Genomic DNA, 25,005 nt, shown 5'->3' on the forward strand with positions numbered 1-25,005 from the left:
GAGGGTCCGAAAATGTTATTGATCAGCTTAATACATGTTGGTTTTGACGAGGGTTTTTTTCTTTATATGCAGAAAAATGGCTTTGTATCTTCCATCAAATACATGGACATGTACTGGTCTTGCAAGTCTTGGTGCTTGACTGATCAAAACAAAGCGAGAACTCACAGTTCTCCTGATGAGACACTGCATCTTTCGCAATCGAGGTGTCACTGTTATTTTTGACTTATGATAATTTATCCAAGGCCTTGGAGAAGTCGGTAAGTTTTGGCTCTACTTCTCCTTGTAGAGCCAAATCCAGTGAACATCGGATGACCAAGAAAGAAAAAGAGTAAAGGGATCTTATCGTTTTCGGGACTTTTGCTGCGGTAGCAGTCAGCATTAGCAGTCATCTCTTTCGCTCCAATGTCAATATCATCTTTTTCATGTACACAATTAATGAACCCTAGCCTGAAGGAATCTCTTAAGCGACAAAATAATCAGAGGGTGAGAAAGAAGGCCTTTGTATCTTAATCACGTCATCACTACGTAATTTGGCCTAACCCTAATGATTGGATTGCAAATGTTTCCGTGTATTCCTTTGAATGGCAAATTTGAGTTTTTGTTTCTCTATCACAAGTTATATCAACACCCTGAGGCCGCTAGGCACTACCATTTTTTTCTTCTTCCCATGTTCATTGTTACCTTGGTCACCTCTTAAAACCGACTAATGGATCAAAATTGTTGTCTCATTGTAATGACGACGGATGCATATATTGGGTCTTCTTAACCTGTTATCTTATGTATAGATTAAGACACTGAAAATGACTGCAAAACTGCAAATTTGGTTGCAATTTGTCATTGCAAATGTGAAATTCTACGGCATGCTGTAAGTTAGCAAAACTGGCATTTATTTTCCGCAAGGTTTTTCATTTTCTTCTTTGCTGTTGGTGACACATTATCTCCGTTGTCTTCTTTACCATTAAGGTCTACGTAGTTAGCATGGGGATCCTTGGCAAAAGATATTTTTGTCCCTATCCCATTTGGTGTAGGGTGACGCCTGAGCTGAAAAGTATGCAAGCTAGAAAGTCTGCTCCCTTGCTTTCCACTTTACGTAGACACTTGTATCTTTGATGTGGTAACCCACAGAATATCTCTCTTTTCCTTGGTGGCGCATTTATGTTGGATATATGGTGCCACTGCCACTACTATCAGAGATATAATGCCCCTAATTTGCTTCAAAACCAACCCCATTTAGAAGCAATTCGTAGATGATGGAACTGTTGGTTTCTCGATCAAACTTTGACTAGGCAACTACTTGTGCTTTTTGTATAGTAGAGGAACAGTGACCAAATTCTTAGTCACCATTACATAAATCACCTAGGGAGGGGCAAAAAGGAAGGACACTTTCTTTCCTTGGCTCATTAGACTTGTCGTGGTTAAGAAAAGCTATTGCACGGCTCAGTCAAGGTGTCACGATGGCAGGGTATTTCAGGATACCTAAAGGATAAGTGAGTAACGAGAGCATCCATGTAAAGGAGTACAAAGGACGTGGAATAAAGAAAAGCAATTCCGAACGATTAAAGTGTATATGACTTTATTATGATGCATTTAGCTTTTCCTCATTATTATTATTATCATTATTATTATATTATTGGATCAATATTATTACATGAAACTAGTTGGAAGCCTAACAAGTTAAGCTCCAACGACATACTAATACATTAATTGAACAGGTTGCTGTGCTAATCTACCAGCGAGCTTCATGGGTAACCTAACCAAGGGAGCCGAAACGGCGGGAGGGGGGCTGAGATTGTGTCACAAGGGGGGCAAACTAACACTATCTTCCATGTTAATTCCTGCAATATTACGCCATTGGGGACTCGAACATGTGACCTCCTGGAGCGCATTAAACTTTTGGGGAACGGGGATGACCAGCTGAGCTAGGGCCCGTTATTATTATTATTATTATTATTTTTATTTTTATTTTTTTTGATAAATAAGCAACCTTTTCATTAATGGGATTTAAGGTTACAATGAGTTTAAGATCGAAAATAAGAGAATACAAAGTAACAAGAACATACTGTAAGAGTACAATACCGAGAAATACGATAAGAGAAAGAGAAGGATTACCGGAGTAAGACAAATACAAGTATGAATAAGATCCGATTAAATCGGAAGAAGGATGATTTTTCTCGGAATAAAATTCCAACCATTTAGTTTGTTTTTCTTCTTTAGAAAGAAATGCTCCCAAAGTATGAGTGATTTGCTCAAATTTCTTGTAAATAATGATGAAGCTTTCGTCGTCAAAAAGACCACCAATGATGATTTTGTCGCCGGATAAGTTGATGATGAAGAGTTCGTCGCCGGAGACAACAAAGATGGAGATTTCGTCGTTGGAGAGCATCACTATTGATCTTAGATCCCAACCCAATAACCTAAAATCGCCATTAAAGCGAAGATAAACCTCAAAAGAGTAGATAAAACCACCAAAACGGTGTAGATAAGCTGAAAACATAATAAAAAACTAAACTAATTTACTAGCTAACCTAGAAAGCAAGGAATAATAAAGAACTAATCAGAGCAAAAAAAGGTTATTTTTGATGGTTTTGTTGGAGAAGAAAAATGAGTGAGAAAGAGGAGAGAGAGAAGAGGGATATTTCCCTTTTCCTCATTCATACTTCCAATAAATGGCCAAGACATCCCTATTTGACCCGGTGTATAAAATCCAATCCTTGATGTTTAAGGAAACAAAAATATATAAATTTACTTTGAAAGAAAAAGTTTGTTTACCTTTTTTTTTCCATTTTTGATAGATACGTAGAGCTTTGTAAGATGATCATGTCTCCAAAATATTAGTTTCAAATTCATGACTGTTGATTTTTGTACACAAAAATGACGAATAAAGTGTGAGATTTAGAGTGTGAAAGAGTCCTTCCTCTTCGTATATAAATTAAACTTAGAACGTGATAGAAGTGTTCTAAAGAGGAAACCGAGTGTAGCAAATAAAAACGTGATCTATTGTGGTGTCCACAATTTGACGCAGGTTGAGCTAAATTTTAAAGTACTGTTTTGTGACTCGAGCGTGACTTGGATAAAGTCCTCAGAGCAGAAGGTAACCCGACAAAATAAAAGATTTATCTACGAAATAATTATTTTCGTCGGGGAAGACAATCATAGCATATGGACTGCCGGACTAGTATATGGGATCATCCATGAAACACCAAATTAGTAATGCAACTTGACATGTCATACTAGTAACTTAACGCGAAGTTTAGTACTGTTAAGAAGAAATCTGGCAGCAAAAGCCCGTATTGATACTATACATTAATACTAAAAGAAGCTAACAAAATCACTCAGTTAATACTAGTAACTCATTAGGTGGTGAATTATTTTGAAAAATAAAATACTTAAATTGCAAGATCCATGAGCTGTCGTTTTTCTGAAAGATATGTTCTCTCTCTACCTGAGAAGTGTTTCTGGCCTTTCTCATTGGATGTATCTCAACGTCAAATTCCTCTCCACATAAAAACTATGATGACATTCAAATTTCCTGCCACAACAGGAAAGAGTTAAGAGAAGATACTATTTACTTCTTTATGTATCGGTAGAAAAGAGAAATGTGAATTTATTATACAACTGCACAAGCTGTATCCATAGTGTTTAGATCTGAGTGGTGAGTAGGAATTTTTGGTTGGTTCTGCTTTCCATGTTTGTCTTGGCATGAAAGGAAAATAGAGACGTTAGAGTCTTAGTAATTTAAGAGAGGCTGAGTTTGGTCTGAGTCACTAATTACCAAATACAGTCAATAATATAAGAAGATTAAAACAGATCTTGTACTACTAATTACAGTAATTAGCTACAAGTAAAGTACTCGAAGATGCTTCAAACTGGTTTTCTAGGTAAAACAAAGCTATATGTATTAACTAATATACGACAATTTTATAGTGACGATTCTAATTTTTTTTCCTCACGTTTTTATGGGCCACCCGAAAGGATTTAGGGGCCATCAATTTATACCCAGCCAAAAACTCTAGTTAATGGGTACCCTATATGATATTGAAGTTACATAAATGCCCTTATGGTAAAACTGTATAAAAACCAAATCAAAAAGAATTCTACTCATTTCAACTCTTCTTCTTCCAGTTTCATATTATCTTCCGATTGTGGAAGAAAAAAAAAATTCCCCCGTTCTTGTGTTCAACCGAAACATCGTCGCGAATCGTAAAATCAAAACATCGTCGATTCGTTTATAAAGCAATGGATAAGGGAAATGAAACCCACAGACCTAGAACCAAAAACGTTGCTCGGGGTATCGATCCAAAGATTGGGATTTTAGCAAGAAATAAAGAAATTGTTGCTGCAAATGAAGAAGAACGCGAATAACGCGAAGAAGAAGTACCCGTCGATGTAGTCGGTGGTTGCGATTCCGATAGTCAAACACTTCGTCAACTTCAAATGGCCCCAATTAGGTAAGAATCTATCATTTTTGGGGTTTAATTCGACGAATCGAGAAAAAAAATTTCTAGGGTTTTCGGTTATTTATCCAGATTCGGGCGATATTCATGCTTATTTACTTCCGAATGTAGTCGTGTTCTTCATTTCTCAAGAACATCGACAGTATTCGGGAGAAGTATTTGATGGTTATCGGCCGAATATTGTTGGACATATCTTCCTGGATACAAACTGGTAATAATCGGTAGTTTAATGAACTTTTTGGCTCCCGAATATATTTCAGTAGACACACAGTATTCGGAAGTACACTCACTACCGAATATACATATATATTGAAAAAATCTCAAAATTTCTGATATAGGAAAAATCCCATTTTGGGGCCAATATTTATTCGGAAGACAATATAATGTTTTATACCTCCGATTGTGTAGGATAAAATTTTAGAGTTTCTGAACTCCAGTTGATGAATATTCGGTTGTAAACATGTTTAGTTATATTCCGATTGTTTTTCATTCGGGAAAAATATGTGTCTTCTTACTTCTGAATTTGTTTATTCGGGTTATAGTTTTGTACTTTTTCTTCCGATTGTGTAGGATGAAAAATTTAGAACTTCTGAACTCCAATTGATGCATATTCGGTTGTAAATATGTTTAGTTAGCTTCCGATTGTTTTGTATTCGGGAACAGTATGTGTCTTTTTACGTCCGAATGTGTAAAAGAACTCGAGCTTCATCGAGCGCTGAAGGTGCTCCAACTGAAGGTGCTCAAACCCGTGGTCGTGCAGGACTGGGAGGTAGTCACGGTCGTAAAGTAAAGAAGAGCAGATAAATGACAATGATTTGTTTTGTACATTCGGAAGTTTGGGTAACTAAGTTTACTTCCGATTATTGCAAGTTCAAAATTTGAAAAGTATCAGTTTTTCCCAAATTCTGATTTTTGGGCCATCGTACATTCGGGACTTTACAAAAAAAAATTATCCTCTGAATATTACAAGTTCAGAACAAACCATGCAGGTTAGACAACTCATATTCGGAAGTTTGGGTAACTAAGTTAACTTCCGATTATTTCAAGTTCAAAATTTGAAAAGTATCAGTTTTTCCCAAATTCTGATTTTTGGGCCATCGTACATTCGGGACTTTACAAAAAAACATTATCCTCCAAATATTACAAGTTCAAAACAAACCATGCCATGGCTCTAGGTGGTTCCAAGGGCCAATATAGAAGGTTAGACAACCCATATTCGGAAGTTTGGGTAACTAAGTTAACTTCCGATTATTTCAAGTTCAAAATTTGAAAAGTATCAGTTTTTCCCAAATTCTGATTTTTGGGCCATCGTACATTCGGGACTTTACAAAAAAAAATTATCTTCCGAATATTACAAGTTCAAAACAAACCATGCCATGGCTCTAGGTGGTTCCAAGGGCCAATATAGAAGGTTAGACAACCCATATTCGGAAGTTTGGGTAACTAAGTTTACTTCCGATTATTGCAAGTTCAAAACGTGAAAAGTATCAGTTTTTCCCAAATTCTGATTTTTGGGCCATCGTACATTCAGGACTTTACAAAAAAAATTATCCTCCGAATATTACAAGTTCAAAACAAACCATGCAGGTTAGACAACCCATATTCGGAAGTTTGGGTAACTAAGTTTACTTACGATTATTGCAAGTTCAAAATTTGAAGAGTATCAGTTTTTCCCAAATTCTGATTTTTGGGCCATCGTACATTCGGGACTTTACAAAAAAAAATTATCCTCCGAATATTACAAGTTCAAAATAATTCCATCCTCCTTCCACTTTTCTTCAAATAACCTATCCTCTTCCTTACGGTCTTCCACGGCTAATTTACTAATGCGCTAATCCTCTTCCTTTGACCTCTTGGTACCCTTCCTTGGTCTTTTAGCTTGGAAATGATGATGGCAATTGGTTTTGAGATTGCATTGAATGTGCCACGTACATTGCAAGTTTTGGGCTTCCGGAAACACTACCGCTATTGCATGCATTAAGGCTTGATCGTTATCCGTTACAATAACCCTTGGAAAATTATCACCGTTATAAATGGACCTCAACGTCTCCAACATCCAAATGAAACTCACATTGTTCTCATGATCCATTAAACCCCATTCAATCGTAAACGTGTTTTGGATCATTCAACATATACCCCAAATCGTCTTCGCCATGATTCTCACCTTCTTCTTCATATCCATCCATTTTTGTAGTGATAAAATGAGTTTTCCCTTTTTTCCTTCACCTTCTTCTCTATAACTCTAACAACTCAGAAATGAAAAAGAAATGGAAAAAATGAAACAGAAATCATTCTAATACTGCATCAACTACAATCGGAAGTGTGGGTAAATTTTTGTCTTCCGATTGAAATCGGAGGATAAAAATGTTATCATATCCTCCGAATATATAAGGGTAATTTTGCCATTACAAATTACGCGAGATAAGGGCTGGCTATATTTTCCCTTTGGGTGACCTTTTTTGTTTTATTATTGATCCCTAAATCCTTTTGAGTGGCCCCTAAAAACGCGAGGTTTTTTTTTACCATCACTTTGATTCACTTCGACTAACGAAGGTGTGTTGTTGAAGATGAGCATTACGGTGAAGATTAAAATGCTGACAATTATTAAACTTAGATTGTGTCCATCTAAAAAACCATGTCCCATGCATCATTAGCATGTCATTGGTTAACATTCAACACCCTCGCTAACAGTGCTTTTCTTTATTCTCCAAAAAAAAATTTATTCATTATAATTAGAATATTACTCTTGGAAGGAACCGGGGTTCTTAAAGTAAAGGCTAAAGCCATGCACGAATATGTCTTTCTTTAAAGATGGGCAGTATGCATTTTTAATGCAAAGATATGGGTAGTTTCTTCAAACGTTATTTAGTGCACACTACCCCATCTTTTAAATGCTTCAGCAATAAAATCTTCAACAACCACAAAATCGGTTACAGTATGTCTTTAATCTTTTCACCATTGCCATGTCAACTCAAAGCTCTTCAGAGCTGCTAACAGTGAGTTCCTGTAATAGAGCACTAGCCGTCAGATGTGTGTGTGCGGGTTTTGTATAAGTATCTGTTCATCTCAACGGAATCTAGTTAAACCATGTAGTACTAACAAAAGAGTTTGGACCAAAGAGAAGTGAAAGAAACAGAAACACATAAAAGTTATAAATTGGTGTTGAGTTAAAAACCGTTTTTAGTTCAAGTACACTTATTAGTATTTAAAAAGGCTTAAAAAGGTACCAACAAGGGTAAAAAAAAACAAAACAAAAGCAACGGTAACTTTTCAAGTTCGATGAGTTTAAGGGGTGATTTAGGAATGAAAAAGACAACGGTCAATTCAAAGTTGTATGAGAAGCCCTCTCCCTAAAAACGAGAGAAGTATAAAATTAAGAGTTAAGTGGGCGGCAAGTGTTGTCATCTCTGGTCTCTCTTCTTTCCCTCTTTTTATCCTTCGCAACTGCTTCACTACTTTTACTCTCTCTCTCTCGAAGACTTCATATTTTTTTCTTTCTCATCATCTTCAGCTTTCTATCACAATCATTTTCAGTGGTGGGTTGTCTTAGATACCCCAGGTTTCAGCAGAGAGAAGTGGCAAAGAACTCAAAGAAATCATGGCTGAAGCTCCAAAAGTTGAAGAAGTAATAAGTCATCATGAACCCATGGATCAACTTCAAGGGTTTGAATATTGCATTGATTCAAATCCTTCATGGGGTATGTTTAAATCATCCCTTTCTGAACAAGTCATTTTAGTCTTCTTTAATTTTTTTCATTCTTACTCAGTTTTTTGTTTTGTTGTTACAGGAGAAGCAATTGCTTTAGGATTCCAACACTATATATTAGCTTTAGGAACTGCAGTTATGATTCCAACTCTTCTTGTTCCAGCAATGGGAGGATCAGATGTAAGTAATCAAATTATCTTGTGTATTTCTTACACTTGATTTACACCACCATGTATGGTGTTCTTAGTTCTTTATTGTTTTGGGTTTTGCAGGGTGATAAAGTGAGGGTATTTCAAACACTACTATTTGTTGGAGGAATTAATACTTTGATACAAACATTATTTGGGACAAGATTACCTACTGTCATGGGAGGTTCTTATGCATTTGTAGTACCAATCATGTCTATTATCAATGATTCCAATTTGAGACAAATTGTTGATCCTCAACAGGTTAGTTTTTTACAAAAAAAATCTCCATTTCCCATCCACTAGAATCATATATAATCCCTAGATTCTCTTTTAATCTTTACCTTTATTCTTCTTTTCTTTTTTCTTCAATTTCTTTTCTTAAATTAAATTTTAGAGCATCTTGACATTTTATCTGGTTTGGGCTAATCCTATCCCAGGATAGGACATCAGAATCCAGGTACAACTAGGACTAATTTTCTTAGTTAATTAATTAATTACATTTTTTTTTTGTTTTTTTTTGCAGAGATTTCTGGCAACAATGAGAGCAATTCAAGGTGCTATGATAGTAGCATCAAGTATTCAAATCATTCTTGGTTACAGTCAGTTATGGGGGATTTGTTCTAGGTAAACAAACACATAGTATATTAATATTCACCTCAAATACTGTGCATTTGCATATTCGAGATGCTGTTTGAATGGAGGATTAAGTCTAGCTGGTTCTAGCCTTTTTTGATAGAAACTAAGTAAATTTCATCATTTTCTGTTGTGCAGGTTTTTCAGTCCACTTGGAATGGTTCCAGTAATTTCATTAGTGGGTTTTGGCTTATTTGACAAAGGCTTCCCACTGGTACAGTACTGCAAAAACACCAAATTGTACCAGAGTAGTTAGTTTATTTCCAAAATTGCCCTTTTTACTTTCTTTCTTGGTTCTGAAAACTTTGGTTTAATGGCTGAAATCAGATTGGAGGGTGTGTAGAGATTGGGGTTCCAATGCTCATTTTGTTCGTAGGTTTATCGCAGGTAATTGAAATCATTTTTTTTTCTTCTGTTGGAACAAAATTGCCACCAAAAAAAGATGTTTAATTTTTTTTCCGCCTCTTTGTTTGGTTGTTGTATGCAGTACTTAAAGAACTTGCAGGCAAAACACTTGCCCATTATGGAGCGTTTCTCCCTCATTCTGTCAATCGCAATTATATGGGCTTATGCACAATTGTTGACTGCAAGTGGAGCTTACAAACACCGTCCACACTTGACACAAGTTCACTGCAGAACTGACATGGAGAATCTTATTTCCGCTGCCCCATGGTATGAAACTGAGAATGACTTGATAATTAATTTCGATTTAAAGTCAGTGGCACCATGGTAAGCTTGATGTATTTTTCGCAATGCAGGATCAAAATCCCATATCCGCTTCAATGGGGCGCACCTACATTTGATGCCGGTCATGCATTTGGAATGATGGCTGCAGTATTTGTATCTTTGATAGAGGTGCTTAAAGAAAATACTTACAAAGTATAGATATATTGAAAACAAACAAGGGAAAATTCCTAATAATAAATTTGATTTTGTAATTTGCAGTCAACTGGCGCCTACAAGGCTGCCTCCAGGCTAGCAAGTGCTACACCTCCTCCAGCTTATGTTCTTAGCCGTGGAATCGGGTGGCAGGTAAGAATGTTCGCCAACTTGTTATGCTTTGACAGAATCTGAAAGTCTGTGTTCAAAACCATGTTTTGATCACGAAAATAAACATTGTCTAAATTGCAACATAAATTTTGATTGACAAACAGGGAATTGGAATTCTATTGGATGGGCTTTTTGGAACCGGAACTGGTTCCACCGTGTCTATGTAAGTCATTGTTATACTTCTACACACTGACCGTATCATCGGGTTTTCTTCATTTTCTCATTTTTGTGGGGCTGGTTTTCCATTATAGTGAAAATGTGGGTCTTCTGGGAGCTACACGAGTCGGGAGTCGAAGAGTTATTCAAATTGCAGCTGGTTTCATGATATTCTTCTCAATCTTGGGTAAGTGAGAATTTCCCTCTTCTATGAGAGAAAACAACAGAAACAACAAACAACTCTTCACCTCTTTCTGACACAACCCATTTGTGAAACAAACAGGGAAATTTGGTGCACTATTCGCGTCAATTCCGTTCACCGTTTTTGCCGCCATTTACTGTGTATTGTTTGGACTTGTCGGTAAGTAAGTATTATTTTAGTTGCTCCTGTATAATCATCAATTCCTACAGTTTCTTTTGCTTCAACACTGATAGTTTTTCTCTTTGTTTGTATCAGCATCAGTTGGGCTGTCATTTTTGCAGTTCACTAACATGAACTCAATGAGAAACTTGTTCATAGTAGGCGTGTCACTCTTCCTAGGTCTATCCGTTCCCGAGTACTTCCGCGAATTCACTGCCCAGGCTAATCACGGCCCTTCCCATACTGGGGCTGGATGGGTGTGTTTTCTAGTTAAATACTTGTCATCTAAAAGTATTTGAAATTTCTGGCGAACTTAAGTATTGAAATTATTTGTTCTCTATGCAGTTTAACGACATCATCAATACCATCTTTTCTTCCTCCCCGACTGTGGCTCTGATGGTCGCTGTTTTCCTTGACAATACACTCGATTATAAGGATGCTGCAAGAGACAGAGGAATGCCATGGTGGGTAAAATTCCGAACATTTAAAGGGGATAGCAGGAATGAAGAATTTTACACTCTACCGTTCAACCTCAACCGTTTCTTCCCCCCGGCATGATTCATGCCATGAAAGAAGAATGAATTGAGAAAAAGGTGAAACTAGTTTCGCTAGATAGTAAAAAGAGGATATCAATGATCACTGACGTCTCAATGGAAAAGATTATGAAGGCATAATTTTGTATGTTCTTAGGCCATAAGTAGCATAGCTGCTTTAATTTTTGCACTGATTTTTATTGTACATCAGTGTGGTTTAATCCAATAAAACGGTTATTTATTTCTTTATCAAGATTTTACATTTATTTATTTACAGTCAAGAAACAAAGAAAATGGCACTTTAACACCTGAAATTATAACACAAGACTTAAGATCAATGCTTGAAGTTCATAAAAACAACAGGGCCAACAGGGTATGACATTTGTGTATTCTAAAGGACAAATGGTGCCTCCATATACAAGATTATGATCATGTACAACTACAATGGAAAAATTGTTGAGAAAATTTTTCGGAAAAATTTCTGGTGTTTTGACATATTTACAGAAACTAGTGAAGCTTACACATGCATTCGTGGCACCTTGGTTGGCGGTATACGCTTCGACCGAAGCCTCTTACATTCACCCGTTGATCTTCCTGGATCATTTTCGTTACTCTTTCTTGGAATCTATTCCAACTGATTGTGCTGCTCTCTTTTAAAAGTGCTGCAAGTCTTTTCTTGTTGGGTCTTATTGTCGGAGTCTGACCACGACCATAGTAAACTCTGTATCCCGACACAAGTGAGGAAAGTTGACTGCCTGAATCAGTCATAGCAAATACATCCGAAGTTGCACAAGCGATGAAGTCCAGAGCTGCTAACTGCATTTCAGAAGTATAGTCAAACCTCCCTATTGGTTTTAGTATCAGAGATAAGGATAAATGAATATGGTCGAACTGGATTTGAAAATTTACCTGAGAGGAGAAATTCCTGAACGGTGCAAGTTCAGATGGTGTCAGAAGATTTTCCTTTGTGACCAAATTAGGGTACAGCCTAGTCAGAGCATGCATTCTAGAATTTCCCCCATATATACCAGATCCAGCAAGAAAGATGTAAGTACTGCGCTTAAAACCAAGACCAGAGAGCACAAGGCCTGCTTCTTCTGGCGTCAGTGGACATTTACCTAACTTCCTCAGTTCTGCTGGAGAAACAGACCTGCAACCGTGTCAGGACAACAGCTAATCACAGAGAGACATTCTAATCATAATTCCCTTTTCTATGTTTAATACCAAGTTCAAATCACTTCAAAATTAGTTTCTGCCACATACTATCAAGATTTACAAAAACACTAGAAAAGTACTTTGTTTTTTTCAAGCGCTCGACAACAATCGGAAAGTGAATTTTCCTGTAAGCCTCAAGCTCCTTTGCCTCATCTTCTCCTCCTCCAAATGCACATAATGAGTATGCTACCATGTCTATTTCAAACCTCAGGTGCAGTGCAAGATATTTTGAAGGTTCTCTTGAAGCATCGCGTCCTTTCAAAGGAGTATCTGCTGTGAAATTTCCAAGTAGTTGGTTGTCTAGTAGACTCCTAGCAGTATCCGTCTTCCGTATTCTACTGACCAATAATGATGCGGCTTGCTGGATTTTAGGTGCAAACTTTAAGGCATGAAAGTTGCACTTGCATCTCATTCTCTGTAATAAATTTCAGCATGTGCTTCAGTAACAATAACAAGAGTGTGTGTTTGTGTACACAATATAGAATTGTAACTCTTTGTATCTTTTTCCTTGGAAAATTGTTTACACGTCTGTTATCTCTTGTGCACATGAAATCATTGGTCTTCTTATTCTATGTTCACTAACCTGAAGATTAAAGGGCAGTGGATCAAAGCCTAGACGGTTGCCAAAGCCAAGAAAGTGAACAACTCCATTTTTTTGTAAGATTGGAAGTATAATTCTTATAAAGTCAGCGGGCTTGGCTTCTTTCACAATATCTGCATCTGTTATCTGATCAAAGAGGAAGAAGGTTTCAGATGGTAGCGCATTGCATGAGATATCAATTTCTCAACATAATACAGGAAGGTATTCTGCAAGAGATCAAACATACCAGGCTTCCAATTTCTTCAATGTCTAGAGATTGCAAATGAGAAGGCAGCTCCTTTACAATATTCACTTCATCCTTCATTGTATTTATGAAATGCTCCTCTTGATAGATATCTCCAAACTGGCTGCATTTATTAAATATGAAAATATTCTAAGCATCCAGTTTCTACTGACAAACCATCTGAAAACAAGCTGGTATATGGAAATTTCTGAGAGCATTCCACGAGGTTATCAGATTAGAATTTAGATATCGGTTGATAGTTAGACTATTTGGCTTGTAAATTGCAAATTCATGTCCATTTGACACAGGGAAATTGAACCTGCTACTTTTGACACCTTGAGGCGGAATCAAGTTGCAGTACTTTGGCGAAGAGATTATTCAATTTCAAAAGTAAAAGTAAAAATATCCTATGATGCATCTCCATATGGTCTCAATGAGCATAAGCATATGAGAGAGAATGAAAGCGAACAAGAACCCTGAATTCCATTATGAACTTTAAACATGCATGATTACCTTGGGTCGTTCCATACATTGCTGTAGAGAAACTTGGGAATTACTAGAGTTGCATTAAGTAAAGATGCAACAGCAACAGCGTTGCAAACCTGGAAGTATCAAATATTTATCTGTCCGGTGATGTTAATAAGTTAAATGAGAGAAAACTTCTATTAGTGAGAAATGAAATGAGAATATGATGGTGGCACAATTTGCAGGTATAATCCACCAACCATGAAAACTAAAAAAAGAAAAAATTTAAGGGCCTTACAGCAACTCGTTGTTGATTGATACCACCATTTGCACTGACCAATAAAAATCCATTGTTTACTGGAGATTTCCCTGCCAGCATAAACAGTAATGACATTGTTAATGATCTTCTAATGTTGTGAATTATCAGCAGTTGTTAGATAGCATTCTCAAGAGAAAGTTCAAGCACACCTTGATGTGTTGAACCCTGTTTATCTGCACAAGGTGTCCATGCAGATGCCTGTTCTTTATATGGTTCCTCCCACAATGTCGATAAGTCAGGTTCCACACCTCTCTGTAGCATATTAAAAGGCGAAGGATGTACTCACACAAGCGAATGCAAATTGACAGTACCCTTTAAAGTTCTGTTTCTCATGTGACAAACCTTTGTAAGATCGGTTGAAGCCAGATTAAGAAGCTGACTATACATCTCTATCGGTGTCCATTCTTGTTTATCATAAGCACCATGGTCGTCATCCTTCAGAAAGACATGCAAGGAAACACAAACTCAGTTAACTGAGAATTTTCACCAAATGTTTACATATTAAGGGCAGAGAACCATGAAAACCAAATTGGGAAGCCAACATGATCGAGCTACACAATTTGACGCTGACTATTCTAATATAAGAAAATAGTGTTGGCAGTAATGACTCGGTAAACAACACGAATTAGCTGAAACCGCACCTGTAACCCATCCGATTCCATCCGGGACGGACTAATTTGAAGATTCATAGAATGAATTATGGAAAACATAAGAGAATCCAACAAGAAAAGAGCACCCATGAACGCAACAACTAAAGCAATTGATCTCACATGACTAAGAAAAAACATCTGCCTCCGACCATAATACATCCCTTTAGATGCAAAAGAACACGGTATGCTGTCATTTTTCGACCCATGATGTATTCCAGCTTTGCTTAACAAGTATTCTCCCTCTAATGGTCTCCTCCCACTTATATGATCACCTCCTGGCGAACTTTCACTACATCTAATCTGACAATTGTTCATCCCATAAGACGACTTTAGGAGACCTTGTTTACCCATAAACCCAGACTTTGTTTGGAAACAGAAACACAAATGAACAATCTAAACTCCTCAATTTTAGCTTGTGTTCCTTAAAAGCACACAAAGTGATAAACAGAAAAATCTCAATAACCATACCTGCTGGAGTTTTTAATAAACAAAAGCCAACAACCAATAACAGCATACAAGCTGAAGTTTATTGACATGGATTAATGAACTAAGCTGATAAGAACAGCCCAAACGAAAAAAAATTCAATAGAATACCGCAAAGTAGACTTGTACTGAATTCGAAAAGAAGTTAAGAATTAGGTATTGATGAATAAGAGTAAAAAGTAAGCGAAAAAATATATTCAATGGAAAAAAAAATAAGGCTGACCTTTCCGAATGCGTCTTAACAACTACTATCTTACCAAACTCATCCAACTGATGATGTTGAGCTTTTCTGGGTTATTCATCCTTCAACTCAATAATAATAATAATTGAGAAGAGATGATTAAGAAAATTGCTAATTCAACATGAGAATCTTTTGTTATGCATTTAAAAAAATATTGATGAAAGACAGAAAGGAAGGGGGTTTCATCTGGCGGGAGTGGGACCGTCTATCAACTGTAAGACCGTTGAAAGATTCTAAACTATACGGGGAGTTTGATATTCCCAATTCTGGGAACAAGCAAGGGGCTAACCAACAAGGAAAAACCTGGTTGGCTAAGGGTGTACAAGGCATATGGCAAATCTTTGTTCCCCCCATGACATTCACACATGCACCATGACACTGACACATGCATTGCAGTATGAGTAAAACCTGGTACCGAAACGCCAATTGATAAATGTTCATCAATTTATAAATTCGAAATGAAACCTTTCACATGCAGCAATGCAACATCAAACCATACACATGCAGCTGTGAACGGATTTTATTAGCTTTTAATCGATCCTTGTTCAATTTACTACTCAACCCGAAATCTATCGCTCTCTATCCGCTATAAATGAACATCAAGAGAGTCAACACAAAATCATTCTAAGATATCAAGATAAGATCAACTAAGATTTCAAAAATGCCGACCGCTCAATCTACCCTCAATATTCTGGTATTCTTAATAGTAGTACTACCATACAAATTGTGCGCCTCTGAAAGGTTTATAGTCCGGAGCAATTTAGCATACAAAACAGAAGAAGTGATGGTCATATGCCATGTAGAGTATACAGACTGGTGGTCTTTCTCTGATATCCGGCGGGGAGTCCAAAAAGTTATCAATGTGCCAGTGCACGACTACAATGTCCATAAGAACTTTAATGGTGGCATAGGGTTTCGATGCAGTTGATCCAAGGTTATAGTCACGTGAACGTATCCAGAGATATTGTCGTGTATTACCCGAACGATACTTGATTATCTCCTCTTGTCTCTGCTTGATTCACAGCTTCTCGCCAACGTGTGTTATTGATGGGGAAATTTGTTGGGAATTCATTCCTCGGATCCTTTCTTGCGCCTATGTGGGGAAAGGTCGAACATTCGATACAAAAATGAGGAACCAATTAAGCAACAATAAGATTAATACCACTACTACACTTAATATACAGTAAAACCTCCGTATATGAATACTTCTGGGCAGCACAAATGTATTAATATATAGAGGTCGATAATGTAAGACTTTACAAATTGGGACTATATTTTGTATCAATATGTGGAGATTATTAATATATAGAGTTTCTATCGTTGTAGACGGGGAAAAACGATTTGCTGGTTTTTTAGGAAAGTGAAGAGACGATGGTTCAGACGAGACTCCTCAACCGAGCAAACTGCTTAACCTCACACAGATGCACTGCACTGGAGTGCTTTGAGTTCAAGAGATCAATCTGTAGGACTCCGGCCTAAACCAAGTCAATGGTCGTTCCAGAGTCAATTCGGTCACAAAGAGGGAGATGGGTTGATCTGTAGGAGGGAAGCTGAGAATTGTGTGGGATCAATGATGATCAAGGATTGTGGATGTGTTGTGGATTTCTGCAAATTGATGAACTGCTGAGCTCTAGAAATAAGTTTCAATCGAGAATTGTTGTGTAGACGAATGTTGATGTCTTTATTCATCGATTCAGAACTTATTTATATTGTCAGAATAGTAAACACATTGATCCCAGTAAGCGTGACGGTGTCTTGAGTGAAAGAATGGGAAAGTGTGAGATCGTGGTAAAACCAGTTCCGTGTCGTGTGGAGACTTGGTTGGTCGTCCACCCGCTACTTTGCTAACTCCCTCAACCGCTTGCATGACTTTCTCATATTTCTCATCGTGGATGAACACACGTGTTGTAGGCCGCCAGACCAAAACCCTAATTGATATCCCCCATATGACGTGATTGATATCTCACGAACGTGGAGTCTGCAAAGCAGACGTGTATTTGATTAGTCAGTCGTTGACTTGATTAGACATTGAGTATAGGTTTTGTTGAATTGAGCATGATTGACGAATGCTCAGTGATTCATGGATTAATGTTGATATTGCTCGTCTGAGCAAATATTGTAAATTTGACGAATTGTTGATTGAGTAATATTCGGCGGGAGCAACTGAGCGAGTAGTGCTCAATTCGACAAATTACTGAATATTGATAGTTGGATCAATATTCGAGCAACTGAGCAAGTATTGCTCAATTTGATAAATTACTGAATATTGATAGTTGGATCAATATTCGAGCAACTGAGCAAGTATTGCTCAATTCGGCGAATTATTTAGTGGTAACGTGACCCGATAAAATATTAATTAAAATATTGGTAGCCTACCAAATATTATATAATTAATCCAGATGTTTATTGTTGGGTCAATCATAAATTCGTTAGTGTTTGAAATTGCTCGAAATCATGATTTGCAGAGCATTTGTTCGAAACCCTAATTTTGATCAATTGTTCATCAATTGATAATTTATTGAAAATAGGCCACCGAGTGAAGGAGTGGACGGATACATGGGATGATGGATGACCAAGTAACGCCTAAGTGCTCAAGTGAGCGTGCACCAAAGTCCTTTTCCGACCAGTTGGTGAAAGGATGATTAAATGCTGGTTTAATCATTTATTAGATAGTGCTCGTCTGAGCATTAGGTGATAAAACCTAATTATAGAGAAGTGAGGGACTGACCAAGAGGGAATGAGACCGGCCCTTGGTGTTCATGGGACCATCTGATGGTCGTTCGAGCAAATTCCAAGTTGGTTGGAAAGAGTTTGGAGCCAATATGAGCAATTGAGCAAATTAGGTCAAAATTATAAGAATGTGTGGGACCGGCTCCTTGCAAGCCTTAGGACCGGCATTGGTCGGTCAAGGAAGCATGCACGTGTCACCATTATGTCCCTGTCTCAGTCGTGAGAGTTTTGACATTTTCTGGTATGCGTTTGAGCAATATCTTGGATTTTCAGAAGAGTTCGATCTTTGACTGAAATTCTTGATTTTTGCTCGAATGAGCAAGTAGGACTTTTCGCGTTTGATCAGTATTTTGAGAATATTAAAATAATATTATTTTAATATTTTCGAGAATAGCCTATTCGGTCATGTGACCATTTGGCTTTTTGGTTTTTTCATGGTTTGAGCAATATTTGAGAAAATATGAAGAAATCGAGGTTTTTTTGCTCAAACGGAGGAGTTTCATGAGATGAGGGAAATAATAATTATGAAAACAAGGTATTGCAAGGTGTGGGACCGGACACGGCTAGGGCATGGGCAGCCGGCTGGTAGCCTGGTCCCGCAACACCTTTCTCTATTTTTATTATTTTTCATGAAACCGTGAAAATATGGAGAAACCGTGACTTTTGTTCAAACAAGGAAAGTTGCTTGAATGAAGGAGTTTTCATGAGTTCATGAAAATAAATAAAATAAGAAAAAATAAAGGAAGAGGCGTGGGGGACCAGCCACGGCGGCATGGGCGGCCGGGCGGTGGGCCCGGTCCCTAGGCGCCTCTTTTTTATTTTTTTATTATTATTTTCGGTCTCCTGTTTTGTGTAGGATTCCTCGTTTGTCCATATTTTCGAATGCTCGTTCGTGCATTTGGGTGCTCGTTCGTGCATCATAGTTGAGTACACCTGCACCATTTTATTGGGGCTTACTCGGTGATAGTCCAGATGCCCGATTGTTGAGTAATTATTACTAATTCATGAAATTCAGCGGAGAATGATTCATGAAACAGAGTAATAAAATTAATTGAGTATCTATTACTAATCCATGAATTCTAGTCGGGAATTCAAGGAACGGAGTAATGAGATAAAATGGTTATCTATTACTAATCCATGAATTCAGCCGGGGAATTCAGTGGCGAATGTCACGGTAGAATTAATCTATTTTATAATCGAGATATGAGATAGTTGAAGCATCATACTCGTTCTGAAGAGTGCATAGTTAGGAAACAATGTGCAGCCTTGGTGTACCGAAGGCGTTTATCCCTCTGACAAACAATTATGTTCAGAGAGCCGTCTGAATCTATACACGGTCTCTCTACATAATCAGGGAACAACGAGTATCATCGACGTCCTGGAGGCGTTAAGCCCTCCGACAAAAAATTATGTCCAGAGAACCCCCCAATCGTTATTTTATGTAGAGGCGGTCTCTCTATGTAGTCATGGAACATCGAGTATCGCTGACGTCATGAAGGCTTTAAGACCTCTGACAAACAATTATGTCCAGAGGACCGCCCAATTATGTAATTCTACAAAGAGGGCACGATGAAATGCGTAGCATCGAACACTCAACTAGTGGGAGGCCTTTCGAGAATCATATTCATCATGGCTCTGAGAGGAATACTCACTCGGTCAGAGTTCGGAAACGGTTCACGGATCAAAATATGAATCGTCACATGCGATCTTGAAGCTGGGTCAAAAACATGCAGTATCATGATTTTACGATTTTGACCTTTTTCGAAAATCCACCATCAACATTAAGTCCCCTGCTTAGTGAGGGACAGTCATGTTCCGCAGTAAGAATTAGATGGTGATTTTCCAGCTGACGAGATAAGCAGTTGAACTCAGTCGTACAAAGGTATTTTCAGAATCCTCGATTTGCTCCAATGGGGTCATGTACGAGCAAATGCCCATGTAAGGACCCTGACAGTATGATAGAGTTTCGTCTCATGATTATGGTGAGACGAGATACTGCTGATTTGGTCGGTCAGAAGTCCAGTTTTGGTCAGTTTAGTATTTACGGACCCAAAAAAATGAATCCTTGTTTAATTAGGTTTTGGAAATAAAATTGTTATAAAAGGGAAGAGACCCCTAAAAAAATTTATTATTTCTGTGTGACCGACCATGTCTTTCTTCTTCCTCTCATGATCGTGAAAAAAAAATTGTTTGAAGTTGCCGGCACCGACCAACACCGACTACCGCCGGCGGAATTCTGGTCTGCGCCGACCAAGGTAAGCCGAAACTTTTTTTTTTTGAAGTTCAGTTGTTGATGATTTGATCAAAAACAAAATTCCATGTGTGCATGTATGCGTAGGTTTTATGAAAATTTGTTTTAGCAAACAGGCGTCTGTCCGTCGATTTAGGAAACGTACAATAATCCTTAACATGAAAGATATATATATATATATATTTTTTTTTGAATAGACATGGTCTGGTTGCAGTAGAGAAAGTTTTGTTTATGAGGTTTTATGAAAATTAAAATTCTACTTTCAAAGTATGAACTTTCACACAAATACCTTTAAGAAACGTACATTCGTTAAAGTAATAAATAATAGTCCTAAGATATTTTTGAAATTGACTTGCACTTTATGATAAAATTTTGTTTGTGAAATTTCAAAATTTTATTTTAAATATGTGGATATTTAAGAAAATAGAAAGATCCTCGTTTCATAGACAAACTCTCGTTTGAGCAAAATAATTTTTTTTCTTTAAAATAATAACTCACATAAATAAAAAAAAATCTTCTTTCTTTTTAATAACTCATGTAAATAAATTTCTGTGAGTTTATTTTTTTAAATTCATTAACAAAAATCAAATTTTGATTTGGAGTAGTTGTTGGAAACAAACAATCTGTATATGATGAAACAATGTCTATATGAATTTGTGATTTTATAGTGTGTGCACACATGGTAAAAAATCAGCGAATGTTCACATAAAAAGATTATGTGAATTGCGCACAATTTCGTGAAAAGTCAAGTGTCGACTTTAAATAATGAGTGTTGCTCGTCTTTGCAGGTTTGAAGGAGCGAGAAAGATTTTCGAAGTTTTACGTTATTATCACTAAGTTCGTGAAACCATAAATAGGTAAGAGTTGAGGATTACCATTTTTTTAGATGCTGATGTGAGCATCCTAATTATTCTGTTGCACTTTAATTCCGTTGTGCTGGTGAAATTTGCATATGGATGTTACTGCAACTTTGCGAAGATGACTGATTCTCGTGATAGCACTAGATGATGTTTCCAGTGAGGATGCTTCTACAGATGTATCTTCAAGAAATGATGATTCTGAGGCTTCCAGGGAATAAGAAGAAACTCCTAAAACCAAGAACACTCTGAATACTGATGATGAATTCTTCGTATTTCTGTATAAGCCCGAAATACGTCCCTCGGGTTCCTCGTTTCGGCTGCTCATAAATCCCAGAAGTACTATTCAGAACAAATTAGTATCTCCTCAAGCGATAACTCGGTTCTGTTTGCAAGGGAAACACTATTTAGCTTCACATGTAGAATTCAAGCTCTCCCGAAATCCTTTGACAGATTTTTCTGGATGGGCAAGACATATGATGGGTTATAGCCGTGTAAGGGATATGCTGGATCATGCAAAGTTGACACGAGCTATTCAAGCAGCTGGAGAGTTAGTCATCCATCATGATATACGATGTATGGTGGATTTACTTGCTCGTTGGTGCATTTCTACTCATACTCTCATATGCAGATGGGGAAAATTCGCCATCACCTTGGAAGATGTAGTCGTTTTATTGCATCTCCCAGTTACTGGTAATTTCCCCGAAGAGCTCTAAACCGAGGAAACTGCAATGTCTGATATATTGAAAGCTACAATGCATAATTTCAACAAGTCACCCAAATTTCGCTATACTCGATGGTTAAAGCACTGGTGGCCGGGAGATAGAATTCCTGAAGAACCTGTTGATGGCACATTAACCATTGTTGCTTTCTTATGCTTGTGGCTCTCCAGAGACGTTCTTGAGGATAGTGGGCATTTGTTGAAGCCGTTTAAATGGCTAAAGGTGAGAAACTTCCTATCGGTAGTCTGTTCTTGGGTTCGCCGTTTTCCAATTTAGACTCCTTAGTCATGGACTCCAGCATTTATAACGTCTTCATGAAGGTTGAAACATTAGCTAATACGATTTTTCTCCAATCTTTGGTATGGGAGCACTTTGAGAGTTATGCTCTGATTCCTCGTAGCGTCTTGCAAGGACCGAATGTTCACACTCGTCATACTTTCCTTGAGAAAGATAATGTCAGGATTATGCGTTGGTCTACAAAGCAGCCACAACACAAGATATGCCGCACCGGTGTTTTATACATCTGAGTCTGAGTTTAATTTTCTCCCCTGGGTGTCGGTTCCTCCTCTCTTCTCACAATTGATCACTTTCAATGCTGCTGAAGAAAATTCCACGCTAAAATATGGCGTCGGTCTGAGTGATGGAAAGAAATCCTTTATACTGAGTTGCACTCCTGGTTATTTAGTGTCAGTGATGCACGGAGAGTTCCAGGTGGAAGAATAAAACATCGACAGAGCAGCTCGACAAATGGGTCTTGATCAATGTCCTCCAGGTCATCGAACGAATAAACCATCGATTGCGCATCTGAAGGCTCATTTGGATTTCACACACGTGGAAGGAAATGATTACTTGTTTCCTTGCTCTGATCGAGCTACTTATGTAACTTCGGGTTATATAGACTTCTGGCGCTAACTGTTAGAAACTGCTCGGTCGAACTCGCATGCGTTGCTATTTCAAGCATGTTTGTCAATGTTAGTAATCAAAACTATAAGTCTTGATTTCTAGTCTACTTATAGCTAAGTCTCGGACTAAGATAGAAAGTGTAGTTGAGCTCAAGACTCCATGGCGATCATCGTACAAAGACGAAGAACTACTCAAGGAACTGGTGGAACTTCATCGACTAAAATGTATGTGGACACTTGAACTTATCTATCACTCAAAAGTCTATCTACTCTATCTCCTATCTTGAGACAAAATTCATTTTGCTATATAGACTTTGATTATACACATTTGCTATTTCGAGCCAAGTTTATCTCGCTTATCTATTTCTCGAAATATGTATTGGTAAGCTTTCGCTTTGGCCAAGTTCATCTTTACTAGTGACGAAAGTCATATTAAGTTTCAATCACTTGAAAATGGCTTTGACGAAAAATATTGTGTGAACAACAACTATATAACGTCCTCTAAGAATGTTTCAATGATTGAAATGAGAGTTTAGATTATATAACCATGGTTGGATATAAGCATTGTGTGGTAACTCATACATCTATAAGTCCTTATTCCTTGAACCAAAGTATGCGTACTTTGCTGCTCACGAAAACCGGAACTAGACTCTGCGTACCCAGTCCGCGTACTGTTGGAGGTTCTCTTCCCGAGAATTTTTGCTGGAGTTGTGAATTGAAAACAAACTCATTCCGGGTACTTAAGTCCGCGTACCAGTCCGCGTACTTAAGTTGGTTATTTCTAAAAACGATTATTCCTGAACTTAAACTTATATTAACTAAGGAATGCAAGTTCGCAAACCGTGGATATAAATCTCATGAATCGATTCGAGTGAATTGATAGACGCATTTATGTGTCTAATTTGTCCCAATCGTATATATTGTCAGTGCTCGATTTTGTACTTATTTGGTTATTTTATGTCTTTATAGGTGTTTTTGGAGAAATAAGCTTTTACGGAGAAATTGGCTCAAAATGTGGCATTTGAACCTCCGTAGATAACGTACCAGAAGCACCCCATAAGTATGCCAGAGACACCCCAGAAATACCCCGAAGGAACCCCGAAAAAGTGTTGAAAACATCCCAGAAAAATTACTAAAGGCACCCAAGGGACAAGTGTTATGCGGACCCCAGCACCCTGGATAAGGGGTAACCTAATTACTAGGGGGAGGTCACCTTCACCTTTTGAATTTTGAAATTGGCGGGAAAAGAGAAACATCTCTGGCAGATTTGTTGTGCGTGATTTGGAGGAGTTTGAGGTCGACTAAACCTCTGATTTTCATAGGATAGACTCCTTATGGGTCTAGGAATCTAATATGGGTGTTGGAAACGATTAACTTGGGCTCAATCGACGGGTTTTTACCTCAACAACAAAATATGGAAAGTCACGTGTGTGACTTGTTTTAGGAAATTCTAGAGAGACTAAAGAGCTATAAACCTTCCCAAAGATTCATATATATCTAAGAAAGAGTTTAGAATCAAAAGGAAAGCTCAGAAACGCGTAGAAACTCTAAAACACGAAATTGCCGCAACTTTGCCGTGAAGAGAAAGGAAGAGATTTTGGAAGATTCTGGAGAGATTTAATCGGTCTTTTTGATATAAATAGATTGGTTGGGTCATATAGAAGAGGTGTCGAAAAGTTTGGGAACCTTAGGAGAGCCATAGAAGAAGAAATCAGAGTTTGAACAAAATGTTTTTCTGCTGCTACTGCTGCTGAAAAACACGAAGAACAGACCCTCACTGATAGTCGTTCTTCAACAGTGACTACGACCAGCGGCTGACGGTCTTAAAACAACAGCGTAGCAGCACTTTTAATTTATCGTTCTTCTGTGACCCTTTCTGGCAGTCTTAAACTCACTGCTTTAGCACTATTTCATCTTTTAATCAACTTTTGGGCTATAAACATGTATTTTGAGCAAGTGATTAATATGAGGAGATAAACCCCATTGCTGAGGCGACGGAGGAAGCCATTTTTCCAATTATTATGTGGTAAATTCTATTTAATTTAATTTTCGTAATTCTTTTATGATTATTTGCACTGAACTGAAATCGAATATATGATTCTGATTAATTGGTTGTGTTCTCAATTGATGGGTCATGCTTAGGTTAAATCTTTTGATGGTCCATGCTTTCGATTTACAACTATTGTTTTGAGAATCTACTTGTCTAGGCGAAAATATTAGAATCACTTTAAACGTAAAGAGTTGCATAAATATTGACTAGATTAA

General features: G+C 37.5%; 2 protein-coding genes across 3 annotated transcripts; one reads left to right on the plus strand and one right to left on the minus strand.

Moving 5' to 3' along the window:
- Positions 1-7,851: 7,851 nt before the first annotated feature.
- Positions 7,852-11,330, plus strand: LOC113302185 (nucleobase-ascorbate transporter 2-like). Of its 2 annotated transcripts, none has more exons than XR_003336682.1 (14): positions 7,852-8,152; positions 8,243-8,340; positions 8,433-8,609; positions 8,872-8,972; positions 9,120-9,195; positions 9,309-9,368; positions 9,469-9,653; positions 9,740-9,836; positions 9,927-10,013; positions 10,136-10,194; positions 10,283-10,374; positions 10,471-10,552; positions 10,645-10,805; positions 10,894-11,330. XR_003336682.1 is itself a non-coding variant. In XM_026551036.1 (14 exons), the coding sequence occupies exons 1-14, from the start codon at positions 8,053-8,055 to the stop codon at positions 11,104-11,106; spliced, it is 1,584 nt and encodes a 527-aa protein (XP_026406821.1). In that variant the 5' UTR covers positions 7,852-8,052; the 3' UTR covers positions 11,107-11,330. The 2 variants fall into 2 exon arrangements, 1 of the variants encoding a protein (XP_026406821.1); XM_026551036.1 differs by having other exon boundaries at positions 10,471-10,548.
- Positions 11,303-15,190, minus strand: LOC113302184 (O-fucosyltransferase 8-like). The gene is made up of 10 exons (XM_026551035.1): positions 14,546-15,190; positions 14,247-14,339; positions 14,054-14,156; positions 13,884-13,954; positions 13,634-13,722; positions 13,124-13,244; positions 12,880-13,023; positions 12,377-12,711; positions 11,991-12,231; positions 11,303-11,897 (listed from the first exon to the last, which is right to left on the minus strand). Exons 1-10 carry the CDS (start codon positions 14,903-14,905, stop codon positions 11,589-11,591), a joined length of 1,866 nt encoding a protein of 621 aa, XP_026406820.1. The 5' UTR covers positions 14,906-15,190; the 3' UTR covers positions 11,303-11,588.
- Positions 15,191-25,005: the final 9,815 nt, after the last annotated feature.

Source organism: Papaver somniferum, chromosome 8 (assembly GCF_003573695.1).
Source record: "Papaver somniferum cultivar HN1 chromosome 8, ASM357369v1, whole genome shotgun sequence".
Taxonomy (NCBI): Eukaryota; Viridiplantae; Streptophyta; class Magnoliopsida; order Ranunculales; family Papaveraceae; genus Papaver; species Papaver somniferum.

What these genes read in the sequence shown, in the direction of transcription:
- LOC113302185 (XM_026551036.1), top strand. Translation starts at nt 8,053, where the DNA reads ATGGCTGAAGCTCCAAAAGTTGAAGAAGTAATAAGTCATCATGAACCC. An exon ending in ACTGGTTCCACCGTGTCTAT is followed by an intron (nt 10,195 to 10,282) that starts GTAAGTCATTGT and finishes TTTCCATTATAG; the next exon opens with TGAAAATGTGGGTCTTCTGG. An exon ending in CCCATACTGGGGCTGGATGG is followed by an intron (nt 10,806 to 10,893) that starts GTGTGTTTTCTA and finishes TTCTCTATGCAG; the next exon opens with TTTAACGACATCATCAATAC.
- LOC113302184 (XM_026551035.1), bottom strand. Translation starts at nt 14,905, where the DNA reads ATGGGTAAACAAGGTCTCCTAAAGTCGTCTTATGGGATGAACAATTGT. An exon ending in TCAATCAACAACGAGTTGCT is followed by an intron (nt 13,723 to 13,883) that starts GTAAGGCCCTTA and finishes TGATACTTCCAG; the next exon opens with GTTTGCAACGCTGTTGCTGT. An exon ending in TCAGGAATTTCTCCTCTCAG is followed by an intron (nt 11,898 to 11,990) that starts GTAAATTTTCAA and finishes TCTGAAATGCAG; the next exon opens with TTAGCAGCTCTGGACTTCAT.